The sequence below is a fragment of the Falco punctatus genome (assembly GCF_963210335.1).
Source record: "Falco punctatus genome assembly, chromosome: 15".
In the NCBI taxonomy this organism is placed as follows: Eukaryota; Metazoa; Chordata; class Aves; order Falconiformes; family Falconidae; genus Falco; species Falco punctatus.
In genome coordinates this window covers 1,716,342-1,741,007 of record NC_137595.1, presented here as the reverse complement: position 1 = coordinate 1,741,007, position 24,666 = coordinate 1,716,342, and the positions used below count along the sequence as shown (strand labels likewise).

Below are 24,666 nucleotides of genomic sequence, written 5' to 3'. Positions count from 1 at the left end.
GGGCTGCGGGTGCGGGCAGGGCCGGCTGCGGGCAGGGTGGTGGGTGCGGGCACTCCCTGGGTGCAGGCAGGGTGGTGGGCGCAGGCAGGGCACTGGGTGCGGGCAGGCCCCTGGATGCAAGAAGGCTCCTGGGTGCGGGCAGCCCCAGGTGCAGGCAGGCCTCTGGATGTGAGATGGCTCCCGGGTGTGGGCAGGTCCCAGTGTGGGCAGCCCCAGCTGCGGGCAGCCCCAGGTGCGGGCAGGCCATGGCCCCACAGGAGGAGCACAGCCATGCCAGCTGTCCCCGGCGGTGGCAGAGGGCTGCCATGTCCGCAGGCGGTGCTCGTGCAGGTGGCCTTCACCTTGTGATGCCCCGCTGGGTGCAGCCGAAGGTGGGCTCCTGCTTGGCTGCGCTGCGGGGGCTGGGAGCATCTCCCAGGGGTCCCGTGCCTCCATCCCACCGGTCTGGCTCAGCACACCCGGGGCCTCCAGCACACTCCTGGTTCCTTTCTTTAAGCAAATGGAGCAAAGAGCTGCAGAGCAAAGCTGAAAGTGGTGGGCGGGGGGTGCTTGGCACAGGCCATGCGTGGCCGTGCTGGCAGCCACCTGCCGTGCTGGGAAGCGTGGGGGGGCAGCTTGCTCAGCCCGGTGGGGCCTCGAGCACCTGGGAGCGCAGCTGCCTTAGGCAAGGGTCTCTTGGAATGAGTTTCCCTGCCAGGGGGCTGGGTGCAGGCAGGGCAGCCCCGGGGGAGGCTGGAGGAGGATTTCTGGGAGCAGTAACAGATACCCACAGCCCGGGGCTCAGCACCACTCGGGAGGCAAATGCAGCTGGGCACTGGGTGCCTGGCAGGCTTTTGGATGTTTTATGACAACTCCCAACGCCTTCTCCAGCTTTTTGAAGGTTGTTCCTGATGGCTAGAAAGAAATGAAAGGCAGAAAGCAGCTTGGACAAAGGTTAACCAGGACAAAGTGTGGGCTTTGGGAGGGAAGGCTGTGAACTTCTAGAACATGGGCTTGAATAAACCATGCGTTGGGTATGTATCCCTCAGAAAACAAGGAGTGCGAGAAGACGTCCAGGGAGTTGCTGGTTCCTTATTGGAATTAGAGTAATGGCACATCTGCAGACCATCCCAATGCAGAAGCGAGATAGAAAGAATAGCATGAGATCAGCTTGGTCATCTCAAACACAATAAGGAACACGCACAGAAAGTATAAATCAGAGCCGTCCCTAATACCCAGTGTAAAAGAATAGTGCGAGCATGTGGGGACAAGAGCGGGGTGGGGGGGCGAGCAGTGAGTGGCATGGGAGATAAGGAGACATCAACAAGTATGTCAGTAAACAAGGAGAGAAAAACCAGGTGGTTCTTCTCAGCGAGGAGGAGCACATACAGCTGAAATGGAAGCGAACAGAAGGGTTGGGACTATTTTAGTGAGAAAGTACATTAAAAAAAATAAATTCACATTTCAGTCGGGCGACAGCTAACGCTAGTGACAGGTAAGACTAGGGAAGGGAGGGAGGAGTAGAGGTGAGAACATCAGGAGTTTTGCAAATAGCTGGGCCTAATGAAGGTGATGTTTTAGCCAAATCATTAGGGGTTATCACTGGGAATTCATGGGGTCAGGGGAAGCGTAAAAGACTGGGTGAGGCTGAATAAAATGTTGGGAAGTAATTATATTATTACTGTATATATTGGCTAAATACCCCCAAACATGGCATATCATCGAGGCATGTGTTAGCACCTGAACAGTGGGATGGGAGGACAGCTGGGGGGGTTTACTGAGGGTTATCTTGCCAGGCCAATCTCACCTCCTCGGTGACCAGGTACAGCAAAGCCAGCAACTGTTCTATCTTGATTTCCAGCATGCTGTGACATTCCAGCTGCTGGCCGGTTCCCTCCCCTGGGTCACCATCAGATCCACCAGCCCCTGGGTCTTGCAAGAGCAGAGGCAGGCTGAGGGCAGGGGCCCCTCCTTGAGCGGGGCAGGCTCCTCAAATGAGCATCTGCAACGCAGCGAGCAGTTTGTCAATAGTCTATCGTCAAGGAAGCAACGTATCAAAAGGAACTCTGCAAAAGTGTTTGCTGGCTCTATTACTGACCAGTGTTCTACTTGATAATGCAAAAGAGTGAGATTAGTGAGATTCCATGTGATGCCTGCATACCTCAAGCTGCAAGGAAGTTGGAGTACAGCGTTAGGAGTTATCTTACCAAATTGGAGAGGTGGCCTGAAGAAAATAGGATACAATCTGGAAAAAGAAAAGAAAAGAACAAGGAAAAAAAAGGAGCACAAAGGTCTTAATGGAAGGAAGGAGGGCTGAGGCTGCAGAGGCTGAGGCAGGAGTGGCTAGGTGGCACTGCGGAGGAGCACTGCCAGCTGGTTTTAGAGGATCAGGTAGCGCAGAACAGATCATCCGTGCGGGGAGAGCGAGCACTGAGAGGGAACGTTAGAATGGTCATCACATCGATAGGAAGGGTAGCCGCACCGAGGGCTTTCACCGAGCAAATCTGTTGGACCCGTTGGAGCAAGTCCAGAGGAGGCCACGAAGATGGTCAGAGGGCTGGAGCCCCTCTGCTGTCCCGGTGGGCTGGGGCGGGGGCTGCTCCGCCTGGGGAAGGGAAGGCTCCGGGGAGACCTTGTGACACCTTCCAGTACCTGAAGGGGCCGACAAGAAAGCTGGGGAGGGGCTTTGTACGGGGGGGTGCAGTGACAGGGCGGGGGGGAATGGCTCTAAGCTGACCGAGGGCAGACTTAGGGCAGATACTGGGAAGAAATTCTGCCCTGTGAGGGCGGCGCTGGCAGAGGCTGCCCAGAGCAGCTGTGGGTGCCCCATCCCTGGGGGTGCTCAGGGCCAGGCTGGACGGGGCTGGGGGCACCCTGGGCTGGTGGGAGGTGTCCCTGCCCCTGGCGGGGGGTTGGGGCTTGGGGGGCTGTCAGCTCCCTCACAGCCCAAACCAGGCTGTGATGCTACGATTCTGTGACATCCCCCAGGCTCAGGGAGTGCTGGGGAGGCTCCCCTGGGGTTGGAGCTCTGCTCTTGGCCTGTGCTGGATGTGCTGCGGGAGGGTCTCGTGTAGCTGGTGGTGCCCAGGGACGTGTCCCCTGAGCCCACCCGGACACACCTGCTGCTGCACGGCTGTCGGGGCTGGTGAGCTGGGTGGTCCCTGGCAGGGCTGTTCCCATGCTCTGTCGTCCTCTGTGTAAGGTAAGTTTTACACGAGGCTGGCCTTTCCAGGAGAAAGCCTTCCAAGTCCTGGAACAGATTGCCTGGGAATTTGTGGGGTCCTCATCGCTCAGTATTTCACAGATTACGGCTATAAAGCATACTATACTTGCTGTTTATCCTGCCTTTGGGGAGGAGGATGAACTAGATGACGTCTTTGTAGCCCTTCCTAGCCTTGTTTTTCTGCAGTGGGTTTTTTTTCCCCTTTAAGTTCTGTGTAATAGTCATGAAATTATATGAGTCTCTGTTTTCATTTAAGAAAGAAATATTTCCCTAATATTTGTGAAGAAAAAACCTGGAAGAATTAACCACTGCCAACCCTAACAACTCAAGAGAAAAAAGCAAATAAAAGCAAATGAATCCTCTGTACAAAAATCTGTAATTATTTTAGGATGATTTATAATTATTTGGATGCTTATGGTTGTTACTGTTTTACAAGATCAGGATATTTAAAAACAATCATACATTGACCTGCTGAGGCTTGCAATAGCCTAGTTCCAATTTCAAGAGTAATTTCTTACTTTTAAGATGAGTTTTAGAGGTTCAAGCCAGTCCAGAAGTCCCTGAAATACTTTGTACTGTGTATGTCCATAAGGTCTTAAAGACAGGTCTGCAAACGTCTCAAGTCCAAGCTGCGTAGCGGGGTCAATCAGTTATTAATATTAACTAAGTTAATAATATTAATTAACATTAATAACAAGTTCACCATTTCTGCTCAGATCTCATTAGGGACATTTGCCAAATCCTCAAATTGAGGTACTTCTGCCTGCTAGAGCAGATCATTGTGCAGCATCCCACCAATTAAAAAGACATCCCATCTGATGATATAAATAATATATAACATGTGTCATCTCAGACCGGGGAGAGGTCCTCACCCATTGACCACGTGGCACCGGTCAAGCCCCACAAATGGAGGTTTCTGTTTCTGCCGAGTTTTATTTTAATGGCTCTCGTTCTGAGCATTGCTGCCAGCTTCAGGCTTTGGTGAGCGCATGGTGGGGAGATGTTTTCTTTCTGAGCCACGAGTCCTCTTTCTCTGCTGAATGCAGCCTGTGCCTATTCTTTTCCAAGTTTCATCCCCTTTTACTATGCCATCCGTGATAAACTTTATTATAGGATGAGGAACCTCAAAGGTTTAAGTTGTCTTCTGTAGCCCAGCCTCATCGCTCCAAGGAGTCCCAGTCCAGGAGAGGCAGGACCCGAGGACAGAAAACCCTCCCACTCCTAACGGCTGCAGAAATGGCACAGATTCGTAATGCTTCGGATGGGCTGATCAAAGGCAGGGTCCACAATAGGAAAATCAAGAACAGTCCTTTTTAATCAGAAAATAACATTACTTCTTTCACAAGGAAGAGGTCCCCCCACCCAAATTTTGCCTCTTTATATCTGCTGGACTTTATTGGGTCCAGCTGCCCCTGCTTCCCCCCCCCCCCCCCCCCCCCCAGCCCGTGAACAATAGAGAGAAATCTAGGAAAAAAGGAAACATTCCAAAAATAAAGGCATTGTTCCCTCCAGCCCATGTAGAGCGAGAGTCCTCTGGAGGGTGGGCAGAGGCTGGAGAGGAGAAGAACGCGCAGAGACAACATCTCTAATGCCAGGCAACTTTTTCTCTTGATTCCTAAACTTGCTGTTTTTTTCCCAGCCCCACAGTGCAACCGAGCTAGCCTTCCCATCCAAGCAGGGTTTAACCGAAGGTGGGAGGAAAAACCTGCTACAGCAGCCTTGTCAGTGTAGAAGATCTCCCTTCCTTTTGGGATGGGTAAAACTCTCTCAGCATAACACAGGGCACTTTATGGCAGGTCCAAGTGCCAGGGGCTATGCATATGTAAGGGATCAGGCAATCCTCTTAGAAGGATGTTGTAAAGAAGATTTTAGCCCATTTCCCATTTACATTTTGAAAACAGCTGTAATACTTGCAGCGGCAATAGAGTAGATTTTAACATGTGTGACCTAAAAGCTTTGGAATTCATGACTTTCCTTTGAGGAAAGCTCCGCTAAATTGCAGGAAAGCCATCCCTTACTCTCTCGGTGATGTTAGCAGCAACGTTAACGTTAATACAATAAAGTCTCCTGAAACCTGAAGTCATAGCATACCGACTGTGTCCTCAGATATATTTATAAATCCTTAGGACAAAGGATCCTGACTTTCATAAAGCCTCCATACATCACTGCAATTACAATTATTTTTCCTCAGCATGAGCCGAGACGTTTCGTACAAGCTGGTTTGCTTAAGATTGCCTTTTCAATAGCTATGAGCTCTGCCTGTGCAGGAAAGCTCATTACTTGTGTCCGACTGCTTCCATTGGGGCATGGATCAAGCAACATGTTCATGTTATAAAAGAAACACATACTAAGCAATTGCATTCATGGGATGCCTCTTTCCTGGCTCTGCCCAGGACTCTTCTGAGATTTCCCCCTCCCTCAGGCCATCGCTACCTGTCTCTGATCATTCATCCTTCTCTCCCACCTTACTCCGTGAATTCTTGTAACTGTCATTTCAAATGACACCTACCAAGCTTCTTGTGCCTCTCCTCAAGCTCTCCTGCACCAGTATCATCCCATTCCCCCCACCTGACTGGCAGTCACTGTAACAGGCTTCCATGAGAGGCGCAAGACAGAGGATGACTACAAAACACTTGATATCCTAGCCTCAGCTGAACAGCCACTGCATTGTAAGCCTGAATTATTTTTCTTCTCATAAGCGCTAGGCAGCATTTACAGAGCACAGAGCATCACTCGAGGGGCCATTTTACATCATTAAACATGAAAGAAGGCAAAGCAAAACCTCCCACTATGTATTGAGAGACATTTTTTACTTTGAGAAGCAGTAACAATTATCAACGAGCAATAATAAGAAGAGTAGTTATGTACGCTTGTATGCTTGCGTCCTTTTGGCAGAGAGGAAAAACCCAACAGGTCTATTGAACCTTATCGTGCTTATTTTCACATGCTCTTCCCCCTGTGCTACCGACTTCTAAGAATTAGCAGCACGTTGCCATCGAGCTTTCCTGCACAGACGAGCTGTGCTGTGCTTTCTGCTTTAAGGGAAGATGGAGGCCCAATGCTCAGCCAGTTTGCTATGTCTTTACAGAGCGTACGAGGAGGAGGTTTGGCCAAAGAAGGCTCAGTTAAGCCTAAACACAGCTTCTTCTAGAGAGGGTAACTAGGATGTTGCTCTTGGTTCTGTTGTATGTTTATTTATATGTTATTTGGTGATAATGAAAAACAAATGTTCGGAATCTATTCAGTTCTTAAACTTTTATAGACTTATTGTCTTTATTTTCAACTGTGCAACCGTCTCTCAGCCTCCCCCTCCCTCAGACACATGGAAGTGCAGTCGGTGACCAGCGTCAGCTGTGCTCTTACTCATCCTGGCTGGAACAATGATATTCCACACCACGTTATACAACCTCCCCGGTACTTGCTGCCTCATCGCCCCGGATCCCTCAGCTCCCCACAGCCCAGGTCGCTCAGGCGAGCAGGCAGCAGAGCAGCCTTCCAAGTTATTGTCCTGGGGTGCCAGTTTCAGGATTCGCTGTTGCCAGTGCAAGAGGATATGATCTTTGCCTCGAGGAACACACATGATATGTGCAAGGCACCCTTCCAGAAAGCCTGGAGCCTGCTTTGCCCCTCGTATGGCCAACACTCGCCCCCCACCAGCCCACACGAATGCAGGGAGGAGGCAAAGGGAGCTAGAGGACCACGACGAGGGTGCTCCTCTCCTCTGCCCGTTGCCAGAGGATGGCAGGAGTTTCCCCAGGCTCCAGCATTCCTGCTGCAGGCATTCACCCGACCTGTCCGCAGGGGAGCCCGGCTCTGGGTTCAGTGCTGCTTGCGGGAGGGAAGCCATCCCGCAGAGCTGCGCTGCCCCTGCCCTGCTGGGAGACCCCCAAGGTACACCCCATCCCACCTAAACAAACAGAGTGGCCGCCCTCGGCGCGGGAGCAGAGGGGTCTTGCAGCAGTAGCAGTCTTTGTCCGTACTGGGGCTCAAGCTGTGGCCCTGCTCCGTCTGCAAATAATTTTGGTCCCTTTGTATTTGTCTCTGCTAATGCACAGCGCAAATTACCTCTTTGGAGAAGCAGCCCTGATTAAATTGTTATCCATAGAATTTAAATCTCTACAGCAAGAGAAGCAGAAGCCAGAGAGGCTGAAATATGCACCGACACCACAAATCTAAGGCAGGGGGGTTCCAGAACATCTCCCGCTGGATTTCCCTCTGGCTGGAGGAGACCTTATGGTCATGAAACCAAGGTTACCACCTGCTCTGCAGGGACAAGCCTAAGCACAAAATGCAGTACTGGCCAGCAGAGTTAATTCTCAATGATATCAGCTCAATTTCCGTGACGCACATGAGCCCAAGTACCATCCCATGCTCATGCATCTCTCCACTGACACAACACAGTCTGTGCAAGGCTGTTCCCAGCCCAGCTGCATGCATGGTGCTGGCCTGGCCTGTCCCATAGCTCAGCATACCCGAAGGTTTGGTACCCACTGGACTAAACCGGCTTTCTGCACCTCAGTGGAAAGCCACAGACTTCTCTTGCGCTGCTGCAGTTCCTCCTGGTATTCCTCGATGCCCATCAGGAGAGCAGCAGTGGTGTGGCTCTTACCGGAGCTCTGCTCTAGGGCATCTGTGGCACTGACTGATGTCCCATCTCCCTGTTGCTGATTCCTTCACATGGACTTGCAGGACCAGTGGCTGTGGGCTCCAATGCAGTCAGCACACGAAGCACCATCGCTTGTTACCATGTGGGCTGTGGTTTCTCTGCTTTGTTACCTGGTGGGATCATCACAGGAGCCTGTCTGCCCTCCAGAACCACCCCCAGAGCCACCAGCCCTGGGTCATAGGTTCATTTAGGTTGGAAAAAACCTTTAAGATCATCAAGCCCAACCCTTAACCCAGCGCTGCCAAGCCCACCACTAACTCATGTCCCTAAGCACCACATCTACACAGTTTTTTAAACACTTCCATGGATGGTGACTCCACCACCTCCCTGGGCAGCCTGTTCCCATGCTTGACAACCCTTTCAGTGAAGAAATTTTTCCTAATAAACCCTCTCTGCAAAAAGCACTCATCCTGCCCTTCCTCAGGCACATCTGGCCTGCAGCTTCTACATTTCTGATGCACTATATATAGAGAGCAATGGTGCTTCGTTATTAGCACTAAAAAGCCCAGGATCTGGAGGAGACCACAGCACTGCCCTCCTTCCTAAGGCAGCTTTAGCCCTGGTATAGCAACATGCCACGTCTCTCTGGTTGCAGCTACACAGATGATTTAGGCTGCTGTAAACAGCTGTTTTGGGTTAAGCAGATTAAAAAACATATATATAAAATTAAAGATTATTGAAGAAAAATGGAAAAAGAATGAAAAATTACCTTGATTGCAGTGGGTTTTGGTAGTGTGGTGGCCAGTGTGTCCTCGTGCCTGACGCCCACAGGCATCCACATGGATACACCACCTCCCAGCAGCATCGCCGGCCAGTGCCGATGTGGAGGGTCTCAGCTCAGCCCTTGCCCACCACGCAGCTCAGCCTGCCCAGCAAACACAGCTGCAGGGGGGCAGACGGTGGAGTGAAGCCCCCACCCCCTGGCTCCAGGCATTTCCCTCTGCCCCCCCCCACACTGTGCCCGCAGAGGTGCCAGCGGGGAGGAGAGGTCAGTACATATCGGGAGCTAGGGACCAGAGCTCTGGGTTAAACTTGAACTTTGAGCATTTCAGGTATGGTAGGGTGAGCCCAGGGTAAAGAAATAAAGCCTTGGCTTTGAGAAGGGTAAATCCAAGGGATTTATATCAAAGCAGGAAAGGTCATAAGGAGGACATATGGAGCTGTCCTTTGCTGCTTGCTTCAGTTATTGGAAACTGCATGCCCAAGGCGCTGATCCGGCTCCAGGACCTCCACATATGGGGTTTAGTTTCCAGGTGACCTGGGACTTCAGTGATTTGCAACCTTGAGACTGTTAATATGACATGACAGCAATAACCAGGGGAAGGAAAACCCGAGTGTTTGTTCTTAGATGCATCCCAGCAGTCGCAGATTTAAGCGAGGGGAAAGATCACAAGGCTGAGATGTAATATCCTACAGCAACACAGCCTTAAACCGGCAATTTCCTCTGCGGATCCCACGTTGGATCAGGGCTCGATAAAGCATGCCATTTGAGCCTTGGTTAGAGGGTTTGGAAAGGGGCAGTAGCCATTTGTTATGGTGTGGAATAGCAAACTCCAAATTGCTTATTACAAAGGCATATTTCAAGCAGCAAACAGATACAGCCCTAATGAGTGCCATTCGCCTTCATCTCTTGTAACAGGTCCAGCAGCCATGTCTCCATGAGCTCTGGATTGCTAGCTTTGGGGAAAGCTGCATTTCTAGGCTAAACCAGCCAATACAAACATGTGTGTTTCATCTCAGAATGAAACAAAAAAAAAGACTGAAAAATAGCAAACCATGTAATTTTTGAAAGAAGTAATTCATTTGCGATTTGAAATAACATACTTTTGGATGTGAAGGCCAGTTTCACTGGATCAATTGGATGAAGACATCTGCTTTATTTCAAAGAGATCTGAAGAGGTAAGACTTGACAGTTCTTTGTTAAGGTCTTTGCTATCTCCTTTGTATATCTAAATTGCATTTATTGATATATAATGTTGATGTTTTGGTAATACTTCTAAATCTCATAACCTTCTGTTTCAAATTCACAGTCTTCTACCACTTAAGCTATTATTATTTTTACCAGTCCCAAGGGTGTGCTAGAGTCTCTTTGGTACAAATTAGAAAGGCTTTTATGAAAAACTTACAGTTTACATAAAAGAGGTCCTCTCTTTGGCTTCCTAACTCCACCATCCCTAATGCAAATGTAGTGACAGCTTCTAGCATAGACTCACCAAGAACGGGTCTCCATGGCATCTGGTGTTTTCGTACTCACGCTAGACTTGTTCACAACTAGGCTTGGAGGATCTGAAATGGTGTTAGAAACAGTAGCAATTTTCCCCAAGAGAAAGAAAAAGCCAAATGTTGACAAGCTTGTGAATACAAACATGTCAGGGCATCTTCTCCCGACAGCAAAGCTTTCCTTCTAGGCGGGCGTGGACTCACCTGCGGGGCTGGATGCTCCCCAGCCTGGGCACCCCGCAGCGGGGAGGCAGGGCACCAACTGACTTGGCAAGGCACAAACGCTGGGGTAGGAGTGACCCAGCGATCCCGGCTTAGAGAAGGTGTGGGGCAGTCCCCGTTGGTTTTAGAGCAAAGATCAAGTCACAGGCAAGAAGGCTGAGTGATCAAGAGGAGGGTGGTGGGAAAAAGCTGAGAAGGGCCAGAGGAAGAGTGCGAGAACTTGCTAGTGCAAGCCTTGGAAAAGGCAGCAGGTAGCCCAAGAGAGACAGAGGATATAATCCTGATTATCACATACAGGGGACCCATTCCATACCAAAACCATGAAGAGGACTGGCAGGGAAGAGCAAAGTAGGGTGTAAATGTGGCGGTGGGCCACTGATCATACAAAGATAACCTCCTGCTAATGTGGCATCTCCTGGAGCAGCTGCTGGTACCTGGTTCAGGGCACTTGTCTTGACATTTCCACATCAAGACGAGGAAGTCTGATGTAATTTGACATCCCTCATATTTATCAGGCCTGTGATCTTTGCTTGCACTTAACAATTCCTTCTTCAAAGGAAAACCAGATCCTGCACACTTTTCCTTACAGAAAGCTGCCCAAGGGGCAGTGCAAGGGATGGATCCGTGTTGGATCATCCTGGCATGCCTGTGCTGCTCCCCTAACACACCACCAAACTTCCCTCCACAATTGCCTATTGCTCTGTTTGCCCATTAGGGAAACAGGAGGGTGACTGTGTCCAGTCCTTCCCAAACTCAGCCTACAACATCCAGCCTAACCTCACCGAGCCTCCTCTGCCACTCTTTAAGGAGAAGTCCCCAGGATGGGGCCAGCACATTCCTGCTGACAGCCAACGAATCTGCTCAGCAGCTGAGGACCTGCCCTTCTGTAAAAGGGAAACATGGTGACCGAGGTCATCCCGCTTCCAGTGCTTCACCCTCAGGCTTTTGAAATTCTTCCCTCCACCCCTTTTTTCAGAATACTGGGACCTAAAGTTTCACCTGATGTGGTTTAATTAACAGGGGTTTGGGCACACTGCTGGCTCAGGGCAAGCTCACAAGAGAGGACGGTCATCCAAGTCCCACATGGCACCAGCAACACCTTCTCCGTCTGTGCCTTCTCTCCTTGAAATATGCATCTCTACAAATATGGATGAGAAAAGAAAGGAACTTCTGCTTTCACATGAAGGCAGAAAACACACTGCTTCCAGCCCTTTCCCATCACAGGGCTCCACTTCAATACAAGTAAAGCTGAATTAATAAAAGACACTGATGTTTTCAATGGAGGAAACACATTGGTATGGCCTTGACCTTCCTCAGTTACCAAAGCAGGTCTAGCAGAATGACACAGACTGGTGCGCAGTGCCAAGGCCATGATCCAAAGTGGGCAAAGGAGAGAACAGGAAAAACAGAGCAAGACAGACATCACGCAGTAAAACCCATCTGGCTCGTAGCAGCTGACAGATAAAGCCACATAAACCCACCTTCTACAGCCTGCGCAGGCAACTCCAGCTCTGCTACGGCAAGGGGGTTGCTAATGAAAAATAGATTGTTAGCTTTTACTTAAGGCAAATTTTAGACAAAAAGACAAGAACAAAGGAGTCCTCCAGGCAAAAATGTGGAAAATTATGATCATTAATAATTTCTTCAACCCTTAACTACAAGATTTTCATCAGATTTCTGAGGTGGCATCACACTAACTTTCCAGTCACAAGATCCATAAACCTACAAAAAAATACCTGTTAGATCACATAAAAATAAGTGAAGAACTCACCCACATCAGGGCACTCCGGGACGTACAGACTTGGAAAGACCTAGAAACATCCTTGAGCTTCCTGGTAGGTGGAAAACACAGCCTGAAAGTGTACTCTTAAGGCAAGGAATAGGAGGGATGATAAAGCACAGGCTGTCTTTTCAGGATTCTTGGTCTTCCATCTTCAAATGTTGGTGTGAAGAACAGGGCCCTTGAGCATATTTTTAGATCCATGGTAACAAGTTGCCCAATTTCCACGAGCCCTAAGCAGTCCTCTGCCCAGGGAAGACTGAGAAGCTTCAGGAGCTCTGAAATTGTCCAGAAATACAATTGCAGTTAGTGTGGTTTCTAGATGCATATGCTTGAAAATGACACACTGGTTTTTTTTTGATAAACCAGAATGCAGAACCTTTTGTGTCATCATTAAACTACATAAATAAATACAGACACAAGGGGAGCTCCTAGTTCACATCCAGGAGAGATGCTGTTAGAAATCTGCACACCCCCCATGATTTCAGGGCCCAGAGAGTCCCATCTTGCACCTCAAAGCATTTCCAAGTCTGGCGTTTGATTTGGGTCTGCAGCGCTTTGCATTGTTTTCTCAGGAGTGCAGCATTTTCCATGCTCTTTCCAGCAGAAATATTTTTACGCTGCCCATTGCAGTTTTTATGGAGTCACAAGGCAAATTTATAGCTGAGAAATTTATCTCTCTCTCTCTCCATGCTGCCTTCCAGCTTTGAAGTCTGCAGGCCTATAAGCATGAAAATTTATATCCACTTAACTTTCATCAACTTCAAATCCCTGCTAATGAAATCCCTGGGAACTGACATGTTCCTGGGTGGATTTTTAGCTGCTACAATGGTTCAGGCACCATTTGAGAGCCTTCCTTGTGCTGTGTCCAGTGCTCATTGCCAGCAGGAGCAGCATCACTGCTCCCCAGGCTGGGCAGCCATGTGCCGCCTTGATTACTTCTTCAGCCCCGTAAATCTTGAGGGCTCTTTATATGTCAGCCAAGCCCCAAGAGATGCCTCTTTTGAGGCATCGTGGAGGCAGGGCATGCTGGTGGTACCTCTCTTTCTGGAGAGGCAGCGACCAAGGGGAGAGATGCTCAAGGTCTGTTACACCATGAGAGGCCCAGGGAACGGAGGTTGGGGGTGTGACATCTCAGATGATAAGACACAGAGGCATCAAAAGGAGCTGCTAAGACCAAACAGGTCCTCCAGCATGCCACATGGCACCCCAGCAGCCACTGCCGCAGGAGCAGGAATGCCCGCAGAGTAGCTGGGTCCAAGAATGCAGCTACACAAATCCAGCAGTTAACCATCAGTCCAGAGCTGTTATGCAAAGAGATATCCCTTGCATTTGGCTCAGAAATCGCATTAATTGCACATTGTTGTACGGATATTCCAGAGGCAGCAATGCCATATGCTTGCTCTGAGCATCTGCCAGGGCAGCCCACCCAAGCCACACCACGGTGTCCCTATCCATGGGCTCAGCGAGCGGTTCAGGCTTCATCTCCCCCCCCCTTGGCTGCGGTCTCCCTGCCAGCCCCGGGACGCAGCTCTTCACCCTCCAGCAGCAGGCCCTTTTTGGAAGGCTTCACAGCAGGCAGGTGCTGCCTCCCCAGTGCCGAGCACGGTGCCAGCCAGTGATTTCTCCTCGCTGCAGCAGGAGGCTGGTGGGAATGAACATGGCACGTGGCTTGCTGGTACCCATCCTGCCAGCAGTACTTCCACAGGAAAAAGTGAGCCCAAGCACCTTTTCTGAGAAGTCTGGTCCCATCTGGGTCCTGAAGCTATTTAACAGCTTAAGCCCTTTGTAGGAGCCCAGGTAAAGCCCAGAGCTGCTCAGATTGGGGCAGAGCAGGACACACTCATGAGGAATCACTAATTTAACCTCATGAAAAACAAGTGGGGGGACTGCAGGCATTAGGAAATGGCCGAGTTGGATTTAATTGCCTACAGCAGGACATGTGCCAACGTGGAGACAGCCTGGTATACCCTTTTCTGTTTGTGGGGCTAAGCACGATCCCCTGTACGCAAGTAAGAAGAGCCGCCACCCACCACCCCACCCCCCCGGCCCCATTTCTGTTAGCTGGCCATCAGGCATGTGCATTAGAAGTTCATGCTTCATCCTGGAAACCTTCTTGGCTTATTTTCACTGTGGTGGCCCGAGAACACGGTACTTTCTGAAAAGCCAAACAGTAAGCTGGAACAAATGAGGACAAATGGATTTTAGAACAGAAGTCCTGTTCCTCCCTGCACATCCATTGCTGATTTGCATCGATGTTGCTCCTGTACAGCATCCACACTGTCCCCTTGCTTCCCTGCCAAAGCTGGGAAGGTTACCTGAGAAATTTGGTGGGAACTCAGCCAGTTATTGCTGCTGGGAACCTTGTGAGAGGTTGTGGATGACTTAATGTGACTCAAGAAACAAGCGAGCAGTGTGGTTTCGGTTAAAAATGGGCTAGATAACATTGATCCCTAGTTGCCCAGACTGGGAGTAGCACCGTGATCCTCCCACCTGCCTGTCCTGGTGTCCTGGACCTCCTCCCTCTGGGTTTTTTGGGCAAAAAGGCAACCAGGTGGCTGTACCAACGAAATGGCTCCCTCTGAGAGGAGGTGTGATGCCATCTTCTACCCAGCTGGAAGATACCCTGAGCAGAGCGTTGTGGAAACGAGAATCGGGTACCGATCCATCTGCCACCATCAGCGGCCAGGGAGGAGAGATGTGTGCACCTCTGTCCACGTGTAAAAAGCTGTGCATGCTGGTGGCACGGGCAGGCAGCTTTGGAATGCTTTGGGTTTTGCAGCTGAAGGGCTGAACATGGATGTTGGCTCCATGTGGGGCAAAAAGGAGAGAAGAGCCAATGGTGTCCCTGCAGGTGACGGGAGAGGAAAGGGGACGGTGCAGCCCTGGTCCACACCTGAGCACAACCCTGCCAGCATTGCCTCCTGCTCCTGGGCCAGCTCCTCTCTTTGAGAAACTCTGGTGAATATATATATATATAATTTCTTTTTTTTTTTTTTTTTTTCTTCTCTCTGAGACACAAAGGAAACTAGCCTCTCGTAGAGGTGATTTGGTTTGGGCAGAGGGCAACAAGAACCTCATGGAAGGCCAGGACACCCTTCAGTTCCAGCACTGATATATCCCGTTAATTATTTACCCACCCAGCCCCTCGTGCAGTCACACACCAGACATCCCCCTCCTGGCTGTGCCCTCCATGTGCCCCCTCCTGCACCCACCACTTCTCTGCTCCGGTCCTACAGCAGGGCCGATGCTGCCCAGCACCCACCCCCCCCCTCCCCCCCAGCATTTGCCTTCCGCACCCATCTGCTTTTTAAAAAAAATATTTCTGTCTCCATCCAATGTCATTCTTTTTTTGCTCTCTTTTCCTCGTCTTCTTTCCAAACTGAGAATTTTCAGCTCAGGGTAAGAGTGGCCAAAGTGTAACTTCAGAGTTTTATTACATGGCCTTTTGTAGCCTGGCATGCAGCATTCAATTTGGAGCGGAGTGTCCTAGCTCATTGCATGCCGAGATCTGTTGTCCAGATGAATTAATTCCAGATTATATGTGGGTGTGGACTTCAGCTGGGCAAAATTTGGATACCCTGGTTCAGTCATTATTCTCTGATGAATCTCTTGGTGACAGTCTTTGCCCCTATTGTTCTGAGGTGAGCCCCATGGCAAGAAATGTGAAGGCAAGAAACAAAAGAATATAAAGAAAGGTTACGAAATCAAATTCAGTAAGGCAGGGTTATTGTCCCTCCATTCTGCCTCTTCTGTCCTCCATTTGAGATTGGATTTTGCAGGAAAAAAAGCACCCACAGGAGAGACAGATGGAGCTTGCAGGGCAGGTTCTGGTGGGGAGCAGGGCTCGGCAGCCTGTCCCACGCATCTCCTGGCCGGCGAGCAGCGCGCCGGGACCTACTCAGCCCAGATTAAACCGCAGAGAAAGGGAGGAGGAAGTTATCATCAATTCTTAACATTTTATTTCTTTACTGGGTTAAACAAGGAGCGGAGAAAACCTCTGCCCCAAAATACAACAGAACTGAAAGCATTACAGGTACAGAGACTATTGAACACAGAGAGTAGTAGGATAATATTTTTAATACAACTGAATTATAGCATGGTTTTGTGTTTTTGTTGGGTTTTTTTGTTTGTTTTTTGTCAAACCATTTTGGAAAATAAATGTAATAGGAACTAGTGCAAAAAAGTTCTAAACATGAAGCACAGTGTATAAAATGGCATAAGAAAACTGTCCCCTTGAGGACACAGTCACTTTCTTATGACAGAGGGGAGAAAGAGAAACAGAAGGGGGGGTGGGAACAGGGAGGGAGGGTCCGGGAGGCAGAGGAAGAAAGCTGGAAAGAAAGAGAAACCGGGCAGGGGGATTAGAAAGAGTATTTTGACTTCAGCAGTATGGTTTTGTTTTGTTTTGTGTTTTTTTTCACCTCGCCACCGTGTACTGTAAAAGGACCTTTTTTTTGTAGGTCTGAGCTCTGTAACCACCGACATTTCACAAGCACTTGAGAAGGGTTCGGTCACAAGCAGCCTGGTCACACACAGACAAAGCCATCCTGGCGGGGGGGCTCTGGTCCCTGCTGAGGTCCCCCATACCCCTCGTGCCTGCCGGCGTGCCGGGACCCCCAGCCCAGCCCTCGCCGGCAGCAGAGGGGTTGGGAGACCTCACCTCGGCTGCCAGGAGCAGCATCTCCCACGCTCCGAACGGAGCAGGGCAAGAGGCAAGGGCACTCGCTTTGGGGCTCTCCAGTGCTCTCCCTTCAAACAGCTCTTGTTAAACCGCAGCGTTGGCTTTCCTGGCTCTGTGGCATCCCTGCCAGACTGGTGCACTGGATTTCTTCCAAATCTAAACTCCCACGAACATATGGGAGTATCTCTGGTTCAAAGGCATCCCTTAAACTGTGATGTCTGGATGTATTGGAGGCTAGAAGAAGCTGGATTCATTTTGGTTTGGAAAACAGAGCTTGGTTCGAGGGATGGCCAGGGGCACCCACCACCAGCTGAGGTCCTAGGGAAGAAGAGATGCTTCCTCCTGGCAGCAGCACCTCAGCAAATTCCCCAGGGAATGTGCCTGTGCAGCTCTCAAGGTGTGTTACCCTGGACTGAAACCATCCTGGTAAGAAAGGCAGCTCTCCAGTTTGCTTTCACCACGGAGCCGCTCAGCCTACTGCCCCCAAGAAATTTGCTGGATGCTATTTTAAGTAGAGCTGGTTGGAATTCCTTACAAATTGCTATTCTCTCCGAATCCACTGCCACCAGTTCCAACTGTGCGAGCAGAAAAAGTATGATTGATTTTTTTCATTTTATTTTCTGAAAATGAAAGGTTTTGTGGGAAAGGGCTGCTCTTGATACATTTCTCAATTTGAAAAAAAATTGGTCACAATTATCAATATGGCTTGTTTTGACAAATTTCAGAATAAGAAAAAATAACTGTCTGGCTTGAAATGTCTTTTTGTTTTGCAACTCAAGCACGTACCATTCCCCAATACGTTTAAAAATGGTAAAACCAACCCCAAATTTCACAAGCCAAACCCTTCTTTTTTTTTCTTCTTTTTTTTTTCTTTTTTTGAGTTTCAGTTTACAAGAACCCAAGTTGGCGACTTCCTGGCCAGAAAAGGGATCATCACAAAATGCTAACAAGACTGGAAACCACTCCCAACCTTGTTTCGAATAAAAGTACTAGATATGCAGCGTCCGAGGGGAAGGCGGAGGAATGGTGTGTGGTAACACAGCCCATCTGCCGGTGAACACCCTGTCCTGTGAGCAGGGGCTGAGAACTTTGATAGAACCCCAGCAACTTCAAAAAGGAATTATTTTTATTTCTTCTTTAATGATCCTTGTTGGACAATTATTTACGCATCGTGTACGGCCACAGGATTTCCTTTGCTCCCTTCACCCCAGCAGGGCAGAGCCGAAGGTCCCTCTGCAGCCCGCCCCGCAGCAGTGGTGTGAGTGAGCTCCCTTGCGGGGTCTCACACAGCTCCGCACAACGGGGGCAGAGGCAGAACCTCCCCTTCCCCTCCCCCTGACGGGCCCAGCACCCACCAGCCCATGCCCAGCCCGGCGGCAGCTGCACGCCGTGCCCGGCCCCACGCATGGGACTCCCGAGGACCAGCCCATGGGCGGCAGAGCCAGCCGCGTTTGGGGGAGCCCCGTGTCTGGGAGGATGCTCCTCGTTGCTCAGCCATGCTTGGTGCTGGCTGGCTGAGCTGGAGCCTGGGGCTGCAGGGGTGGTGTCAACTGGGGCTTACAAGAAAGATGGGGACAGACTTTTCAGTAGGGCCTGCAGCGACAGAACAAGGGGGAATGGCTCTAAGCTGACCGAGGGCAGACTTAGGGCAGATACTGGGAAGAAATTCTGCCCTGTGAGGGCGGCGCTGGCAGAGGCTGCCCAGAGCAGCTGTGGGTGCCCCATCCCTGGGGGTGCTCAGGGCCAGGCTGGACGGGGCTGGGGGCACCCTGGGCTGGTGGGAGGTGTCCCTGCCCCTGGCGGGGGGTTGGGGCTTGGGGGGCTGTCAGCTCCCTCCCAGCCCAAGCCAGGCTGTGATGCTACGATTCTAAACTGCCGGGATTTTCAGGAGTCAGGTGCTGACTCCTGGCTGGTGCTCAGATGAGCAGAGCAGGCTTTCTCTATCCCCCTCCCTGCAGTGTCACACAGAACTGGCAGCAGTCACCCAAAGAGCCAAATGGACCAAGAATACCCAAACAGAGCTGCTGAAAACCTTCACTTCTGAAATAAAACTAAATAATGCTTGGACCTGTGCAGTCCCACCGAGAGCTGCCATGATCCAGGAGCTCCGAACAGGCTCCTTTTGGGGGGAGAAGGGATGATCACGGGGTTTTGTCATGTAGGTACCTCTGTCACCCTGCTGAGATGCCCAAGAGCTGACTTTGATGGGCTAAAGTAGATCGTTAATGTCCAGCCTGAACATTAGACACTGCCCTTCCTAACCTTCCGAGTATAATTTAAGAGAGATTTACAGCCCCATGGATGGGAAGCCACAGGGCAGCTCAAAAAGCCTATAAGCAGAATTGTCTGCCACATCACATAGATTTTAGTAGGGTTTTTTGCAGAACCTCAGTACATTTCTGTCCTGATTTTGTCTTTACCATTTTCTACAGGCATTCCTTCCCAGGCTGCTGGTGAGTTATCATGTCACAGCTTATCACAAGCTGCTGCATGACTTTTTGAGGGCAGAGCCTTCAGCCCGAAGGCTGAGCATGAGGCAGTGTCCCTCCCAGCAGGACGGGACGGGGGTCCCTGTCCCACCAGCAGCACTACAGCCTCACTCCATGCTGTAAGTCACCCACCTCCCCAGCAAGCGTGCACGGGGAGACCTCGCCAGCCAGAAGGCACCTACAGAGCTCAGCAATGGGAAGCTCCATCGCATCGCCGAGGAGGATCCTGCCCCGGGAGTAGCAGATATCAGGGGTTTTCTTTCTTCTTTTTTTAAACATGGGCAGAGGAACCGTCTCCCAGCATTGCCTGCAGTCCTGAGTGGCAGTGAATGAACTGCCCTGACATCTCCTATTGAAGCAAAGCAAAATGTGTTGAACAAAAACCATTTCAAGATGTTTTCTGAGTGTTGCCAAGTTACTCAACATGTTCTGCTTTAGTTGTCAGATGCTTTCAAAGCGATTTCCCTAACTCAGAGCACGAATGGTGAGGGCTCTCCCTGGGAATCTTTTGCCTGGGGCTACCATGGATCTGTATTTTCATAAGAAAAAGGCTCAACTAATGATTAATCTTCACCAGAGGAAGCAGGGCCTTTCTTTGGGATTTTTCTTCAGTTATTTTTAATTAATTTGTACAACTGGCAGTTACATTAAAGTGCAAAACCCAGGACTAATGCTCCAGCTGGGCAGGATCTGGCTACCTTTCCTCCTGCAGCTCTGCCTGCTCTGCCCGCTCCCCTGCCTGCACCCGCTCCCGAATCCGGATCCCACAGGGACAGCATCACCCCCCTGCTTCCCGGGGCAGAGAAAGCCTCTTGCCAGGGAGGGCAAGAAGGAATTCCTGCTGTCCAATGGGCATTCTTCTCCAAGCAGAGAGAAGTTTATCCACTGAAGGAAAGGTTGAGTTTTACATATTAATCCCAAAGTGTGGTGCCTTCTTTAGGGAAAAGAAATAAGATCATTGAATGAAAAGGAGAAAACACCTTGGTTTAAATTCCTGGTAGGATAAATCCATCTAGCCCTGGTGTTCTCCAAGGTCCCAGGTGGCTGCAGGAGAATGGCTCTGCAAAGGGCTCCTGCTCTGCTGGGCATAGGAGGGGCTCAGGTTGAAGCGTACCTGCATGCAGGGGGCAAAGAAACCCATCCTCTCCTTATCCCAGGCACGCTCGCTCCGTGTTGTAATCAAAATAATGTCAGTGGCATTAACTGAGGCAATGTTAATGTCTCCTTTCTGGGCTTTTCTCTTGTACAGCAAAGAGAAAACTAGTATGGACGAAGGATTATGAAGGTTGTAATGTCAGACCAAAGAGAAGATTTTTATCCGATGGCCTTATAATGATGGACTGCGACATACACTGCTTCCAGCTGCTCTGTCCTGCTCTGTGAACAGCCTAGTCTGGATTCATTTAACGAGATTGGCAAAGTGTTGAATACAGCATATGGTGCCCTAAAACCACAAAACTTATTGACAGCAGCCCAGACTGCTAAATAAAAGAACTCCTTCCAAAAGCCTTGCTCTGTGAAGACTCAGCACTTTCCTTCCAGTCACACTAGGTAAAGCCCCAGCCCTGCGCCTGCCAGCACGGCTCCGCACCCTGTGCACTCCCCCTGCCCGCGGACCCGGCAGCCTCCCTGCTGGCCTGGCACGTTATCCTCACATGAACACCTCCTGGGAAGCCACAGCCTGGAAAACGTGTGGATCTCCTCCAGCTAGAGCATAACTGCCCTGCAGAGCCTCCTCACTCCCCGGCTGATGAGGCTGACGCAACTACACCTCCCCAGCAATCACGCCAAAGACCCCAGTTCTGAAATGGCTCGGCTTTCGGATTCACTGGGATGTCACATGGGCTCTCTGCCTCCTGAGATGAAGCTCGTCAGCTGACGTCATGGAAGGCAAACACATTTGTCACAGCTCCCAGGTTATTCCAGCAAAACCCTGCCAGCCTCCCCTAGTCCCTGAAGACAACTTGGGCTATTTGACCTCACTCCCTGTGGAAATCACCCGTCGCAAAACCCCCACGCTCGGTGCCACCAGAACCTCCCTGAGCTCGGGCTGCCACTAACGCGCTGGACATCACTCTGCTCGCCGGTGCTGCAGGACAGCCCCAGGGTGGGCAGAAGGGACATCCCCTCCAGCAGGGTCTTTGCACTGGAACCACACGCACATGCGTGCGCGGGAGAGCATGCCCGTACCACCATGCCATCGGCGAGCGCGCAGGCTCGGGCGCTGCTCAGTGTCACCCCAGCAGACAATGAATAGGGCCAGTGACTCAGGGCCACTTGCTGACGCACCACACTGGGCTATTCTTCTCTCTCTAGATGAGTCGTTCAAAGACTGGATGTAGCCTATCTCTGAGAGAGGCGCCTGGAATTAGCTTAACTCTTGGCAGTACATGAAAAATCTAATTTCCTTAACAGCGAACTGGATCCGGCTGTCTCCAGGCAGGAGCAGGACTGTGCTCCCTCCCTTGGTCTGGCTGTATGCTTTTGCTAGTTATCAAAGCAGCTACACAACCCATTTCTTAGCAGCAGAGAAAATGGAGGAGTCAGATCCCTATTTGCTGAACTGTTGCATCTCCACATTCTCACGCTGGTGTAAACTAGACTGAAAACACATTGATGCTGTGAGGAATAGTCAAACAAGAATCGTCCTACCTTTTCTGGGTAGCAACAGCAAGGAAATCTGCTCGGGAAACACTCTGTGTCTTCCACCAACACCACCTCTCCTAGCGCGACAGTCAAGGGACAGCAGCTTCATGGGCTTTGTATCTGCGGGACTTTGGTAACAGGCAACTGATAACATGTAAACATCACCCCAAAGCTCTGAGATTCAAGTCAAAGCAGAAATCAAAACATTCAGCTGCTTCTCAGAGCCCTCTTTGGTCTGGAAATGGGCTGGAAACATCAGGAAACCTGTCCTTCCCACGAGATGCCCGTTACTTCCTTCTTCCAGCCAGGTAGGAAGTAGCTTTGCTCCTGGGGCTCTGCTTGGTTTTGCTTCACCTCAACAGACCACAAACCACAAGACTTACAGTCCTCAGCTCTGACTTCTTGGACCCTCGCAGGGATCTGGGATTGGTTTGAGATGCAGCAGGGCATTCTTCCTGCTCCATTTCTGCCTCCCAGCAGGGCTGCGGTGATCCAGCCGGGGCTCTGCTGTAGGCTCCCCGGCAAGAGGCAGCCTAGAAACAGAGGGACCATCCCACGTCCTCTGCAGGCAACGAGCAGGTTCTCATCCGTATCGTGACCAGGACATTTTGCAGCTGACTTGTGCTAAAACGCACCCTCCTCCTTCCCCTCATCCACACCAAGCATGAACTTTCTTGTGTCTGGTCCCTGGTCCCCATGCACAGTGCTGTGCCCCATGGAGTTTTCATGCTGGGAACAGTTCCTAGTGGGTGGGTGGAGAATTTGTGAGTTTCCTAGGAAACTTGCCTAGGAAAGCAGATCCCTGTTTGGGACTGAATCCCAAGATACGCTGAGCTCAGGTTAAAACAACCAACAACAAATGAAAACAAGTGAGCCGAATGAGGCTGCACCAGCCAGCATCTTGCCCGGCCAAGTCCAGCTGTCCCAGCTGGGCTTCTAGAAATTTTCTGACCTGGGGGCATCCACGGATAGAAAGTACTCACAAAAACTCTCTTCCCCAGCTGGGCTTTACTAACGCCTCCTCTTTGTGTAGGAGACTCTCCCTACAAGCCAGATTTCTCCAGCCCTTTTGCCCAGTCCTTCTGCCATCCAGGCGATGATTTGTAGCTGGGAAGCATGGAAGGATGCCTTCTGACAGCCTGCATCCAACTGTTACCATGCGTGATCCCCCTCCCTCGCCTAGCCTGGGCACTGCTGGAGTAACATCTCCCTAACGCCTCTTGGAGACCAGCCACTCCAGTCAGGAAAGAAAGCAAAAAAGGTTAAACCAAATCATCAGGACACTTGGCAAAGTGGAATGCGGAAACGCTGGAGATGTCCCTCCTGCTCCACGCCTCCTCCTTCCCTCTCCACTTCCCTGCACAGAGCAGGAGGAGAGGGAAGGCTGGATGAGCAGGTCAGGGATGTCACGAGACAAACCCCAAGTAGTACCACAGTGTAGCATGATAGCACCCCACTCCTGTCCCCCAAATCCCACCAGCGAGGGGAATGCCACGCTGAGGACGCTGCACCCCATGAGGGTGGCTCTGCATTGGGTTGCTGGGTCTTTCCCTGGGACCGGAGCCAGGGTCGGGGGGGCAGGCTGTGCCCAGAGGTGCTGTCCCCCTGCCTGCCTGGCCCTTCAGCATTTACAGACCAAGGAGGAAAAGAAATGGGGGCTGGTCTGACTGTCAAACCCTTGGCATGTCGCTGGCGGGTAAGGTGTGGGCGCCCAAGGCACTCGCGGCAGGCGGCCGGGAGATGTGCGGCAGTCCCACAGGGACACCTCTTCTGAAGGGACTCCCTCCCCTCCGCTCCCCCCACCCCCGTGCCGTACCTTCCTGCGCTGGCACCTCAGCAAGGCCGGGCACGCCGCGCTGCCTGGCTGCTACTGACCGAACCCTTCTCAAAGCCGAGTCCCGCAGCCCTGTGCGCATTAGAGACTCTTCATCACGGGGATGCCCCGCGGCGAGCAGCTCTTGGGGGTATGTGCGGGGGTGTGTGTGTGTGCGCCACCCCCAATCCCGTGCCTCCCATTGGAGGAATAGCATGTGCCCCCCTTAGTGGAAAAAGATCTGGCGTTCTTCTTGGAGTTCGGTTTTCCCCTCTGCATCACTCGTCCCGTGCCACGCTCTCCTCCAAGGCGGGCAGGGCCTCCAGGCTGAGCCCTCCGCCAGCCGCCCCGCTGCCGCCGTGCACGCTTGAGAAGGACACCATGGTGTGGAGAAGCATCAGGACCAGCACGCACAGTCTGATCCTGGTGCTGCCGAGGCGAGACCCTGCGGAGACCGGCAGCAAGGATGGGGAGTGGGGCTGGTGGTACTGGTGGTGGTGGTGGTGGTGGTGGTGGTGGTAGAGGTGGTAGTGGTTCTGTCGCTGGTGATGGAGGTGGGGGTCGTGGCGGTGGAAATGGAGTGACTCTGATGCTGTGGATTTGGGGGATGTGTTGTCGTTGCTGTCTGGGGGGTGGTCGCAGGAGTCCCATTGCACCTCGCAGCACTTGGCCTCCTCATCCGGCAGCTGGTTCTCCAGCAGCCCTGCGGGAAGGAAACGGAGGAACAGGAGGGGGTCAGCAGCAAGCGGAGAGAGTGAGCCCTGGTGCCTGCCAGCCACGCACCGTGGAACGGGCAGAACCTGAGGCCCAGGACACCCAGCGACCCCCCAGGACTGGCCCTCAACAGGGCTGTGAGCCTGCACAGACCCCAGCCCTGGGGATCACTCAGGGCTCAACAAACGCCACTTGTAGTGGTTAAACATCCCCGCCCTGCTTTAATCCCA

General features: G+C 51.3%; 1 protein-coding gene and 1 long non-coding RNA gene across 3 annotated transcripts in view; one reads left to right on the top strand and one right to left on the bottom strand.

The window, feature by feature from the left end:
• The first annotated feature begins 64 nt into the window (after positions 1-64).
• On the top strand, positions 65-22,002 carry LOC308054090. Its single transcript, XR_013923957.1, has 2 exons — positions 65-2,934; positions 18,625-22,002. It is a non-coding gene; the product is annotated as an uncharacterized lncRNA (long non-coding RNA).
• The window catches only part of NALF2 (NALCN channel auxiliary factor 2), a 34,302-nt gene continuing 25,671 nt past the window's right edge, over positions 16,036-24,666 (bottom strand). Inside the window, exons 3-4 of one of the 2 annotated variants that reach the window (XR_013923949.1) lie at positions 18,063-24,425; positions 16,036-17,920 (exon numbers count right to left, since the gene is read on the bottom strand). Coding sequence is in view for 1 of the 2 variants with exons in the window: in XM_080366299.1 (XP_080222425.1) it covers positions 24,001-24,425 (425 nt within the window). In the remaining variant the exon portion in view is untranslated. Of the gene's footprint in view, positions 24,426-24,666 lie in introns of both variants that reach the window. The other variant, XM_080366299.1, reaches the window with a different exon arrangement.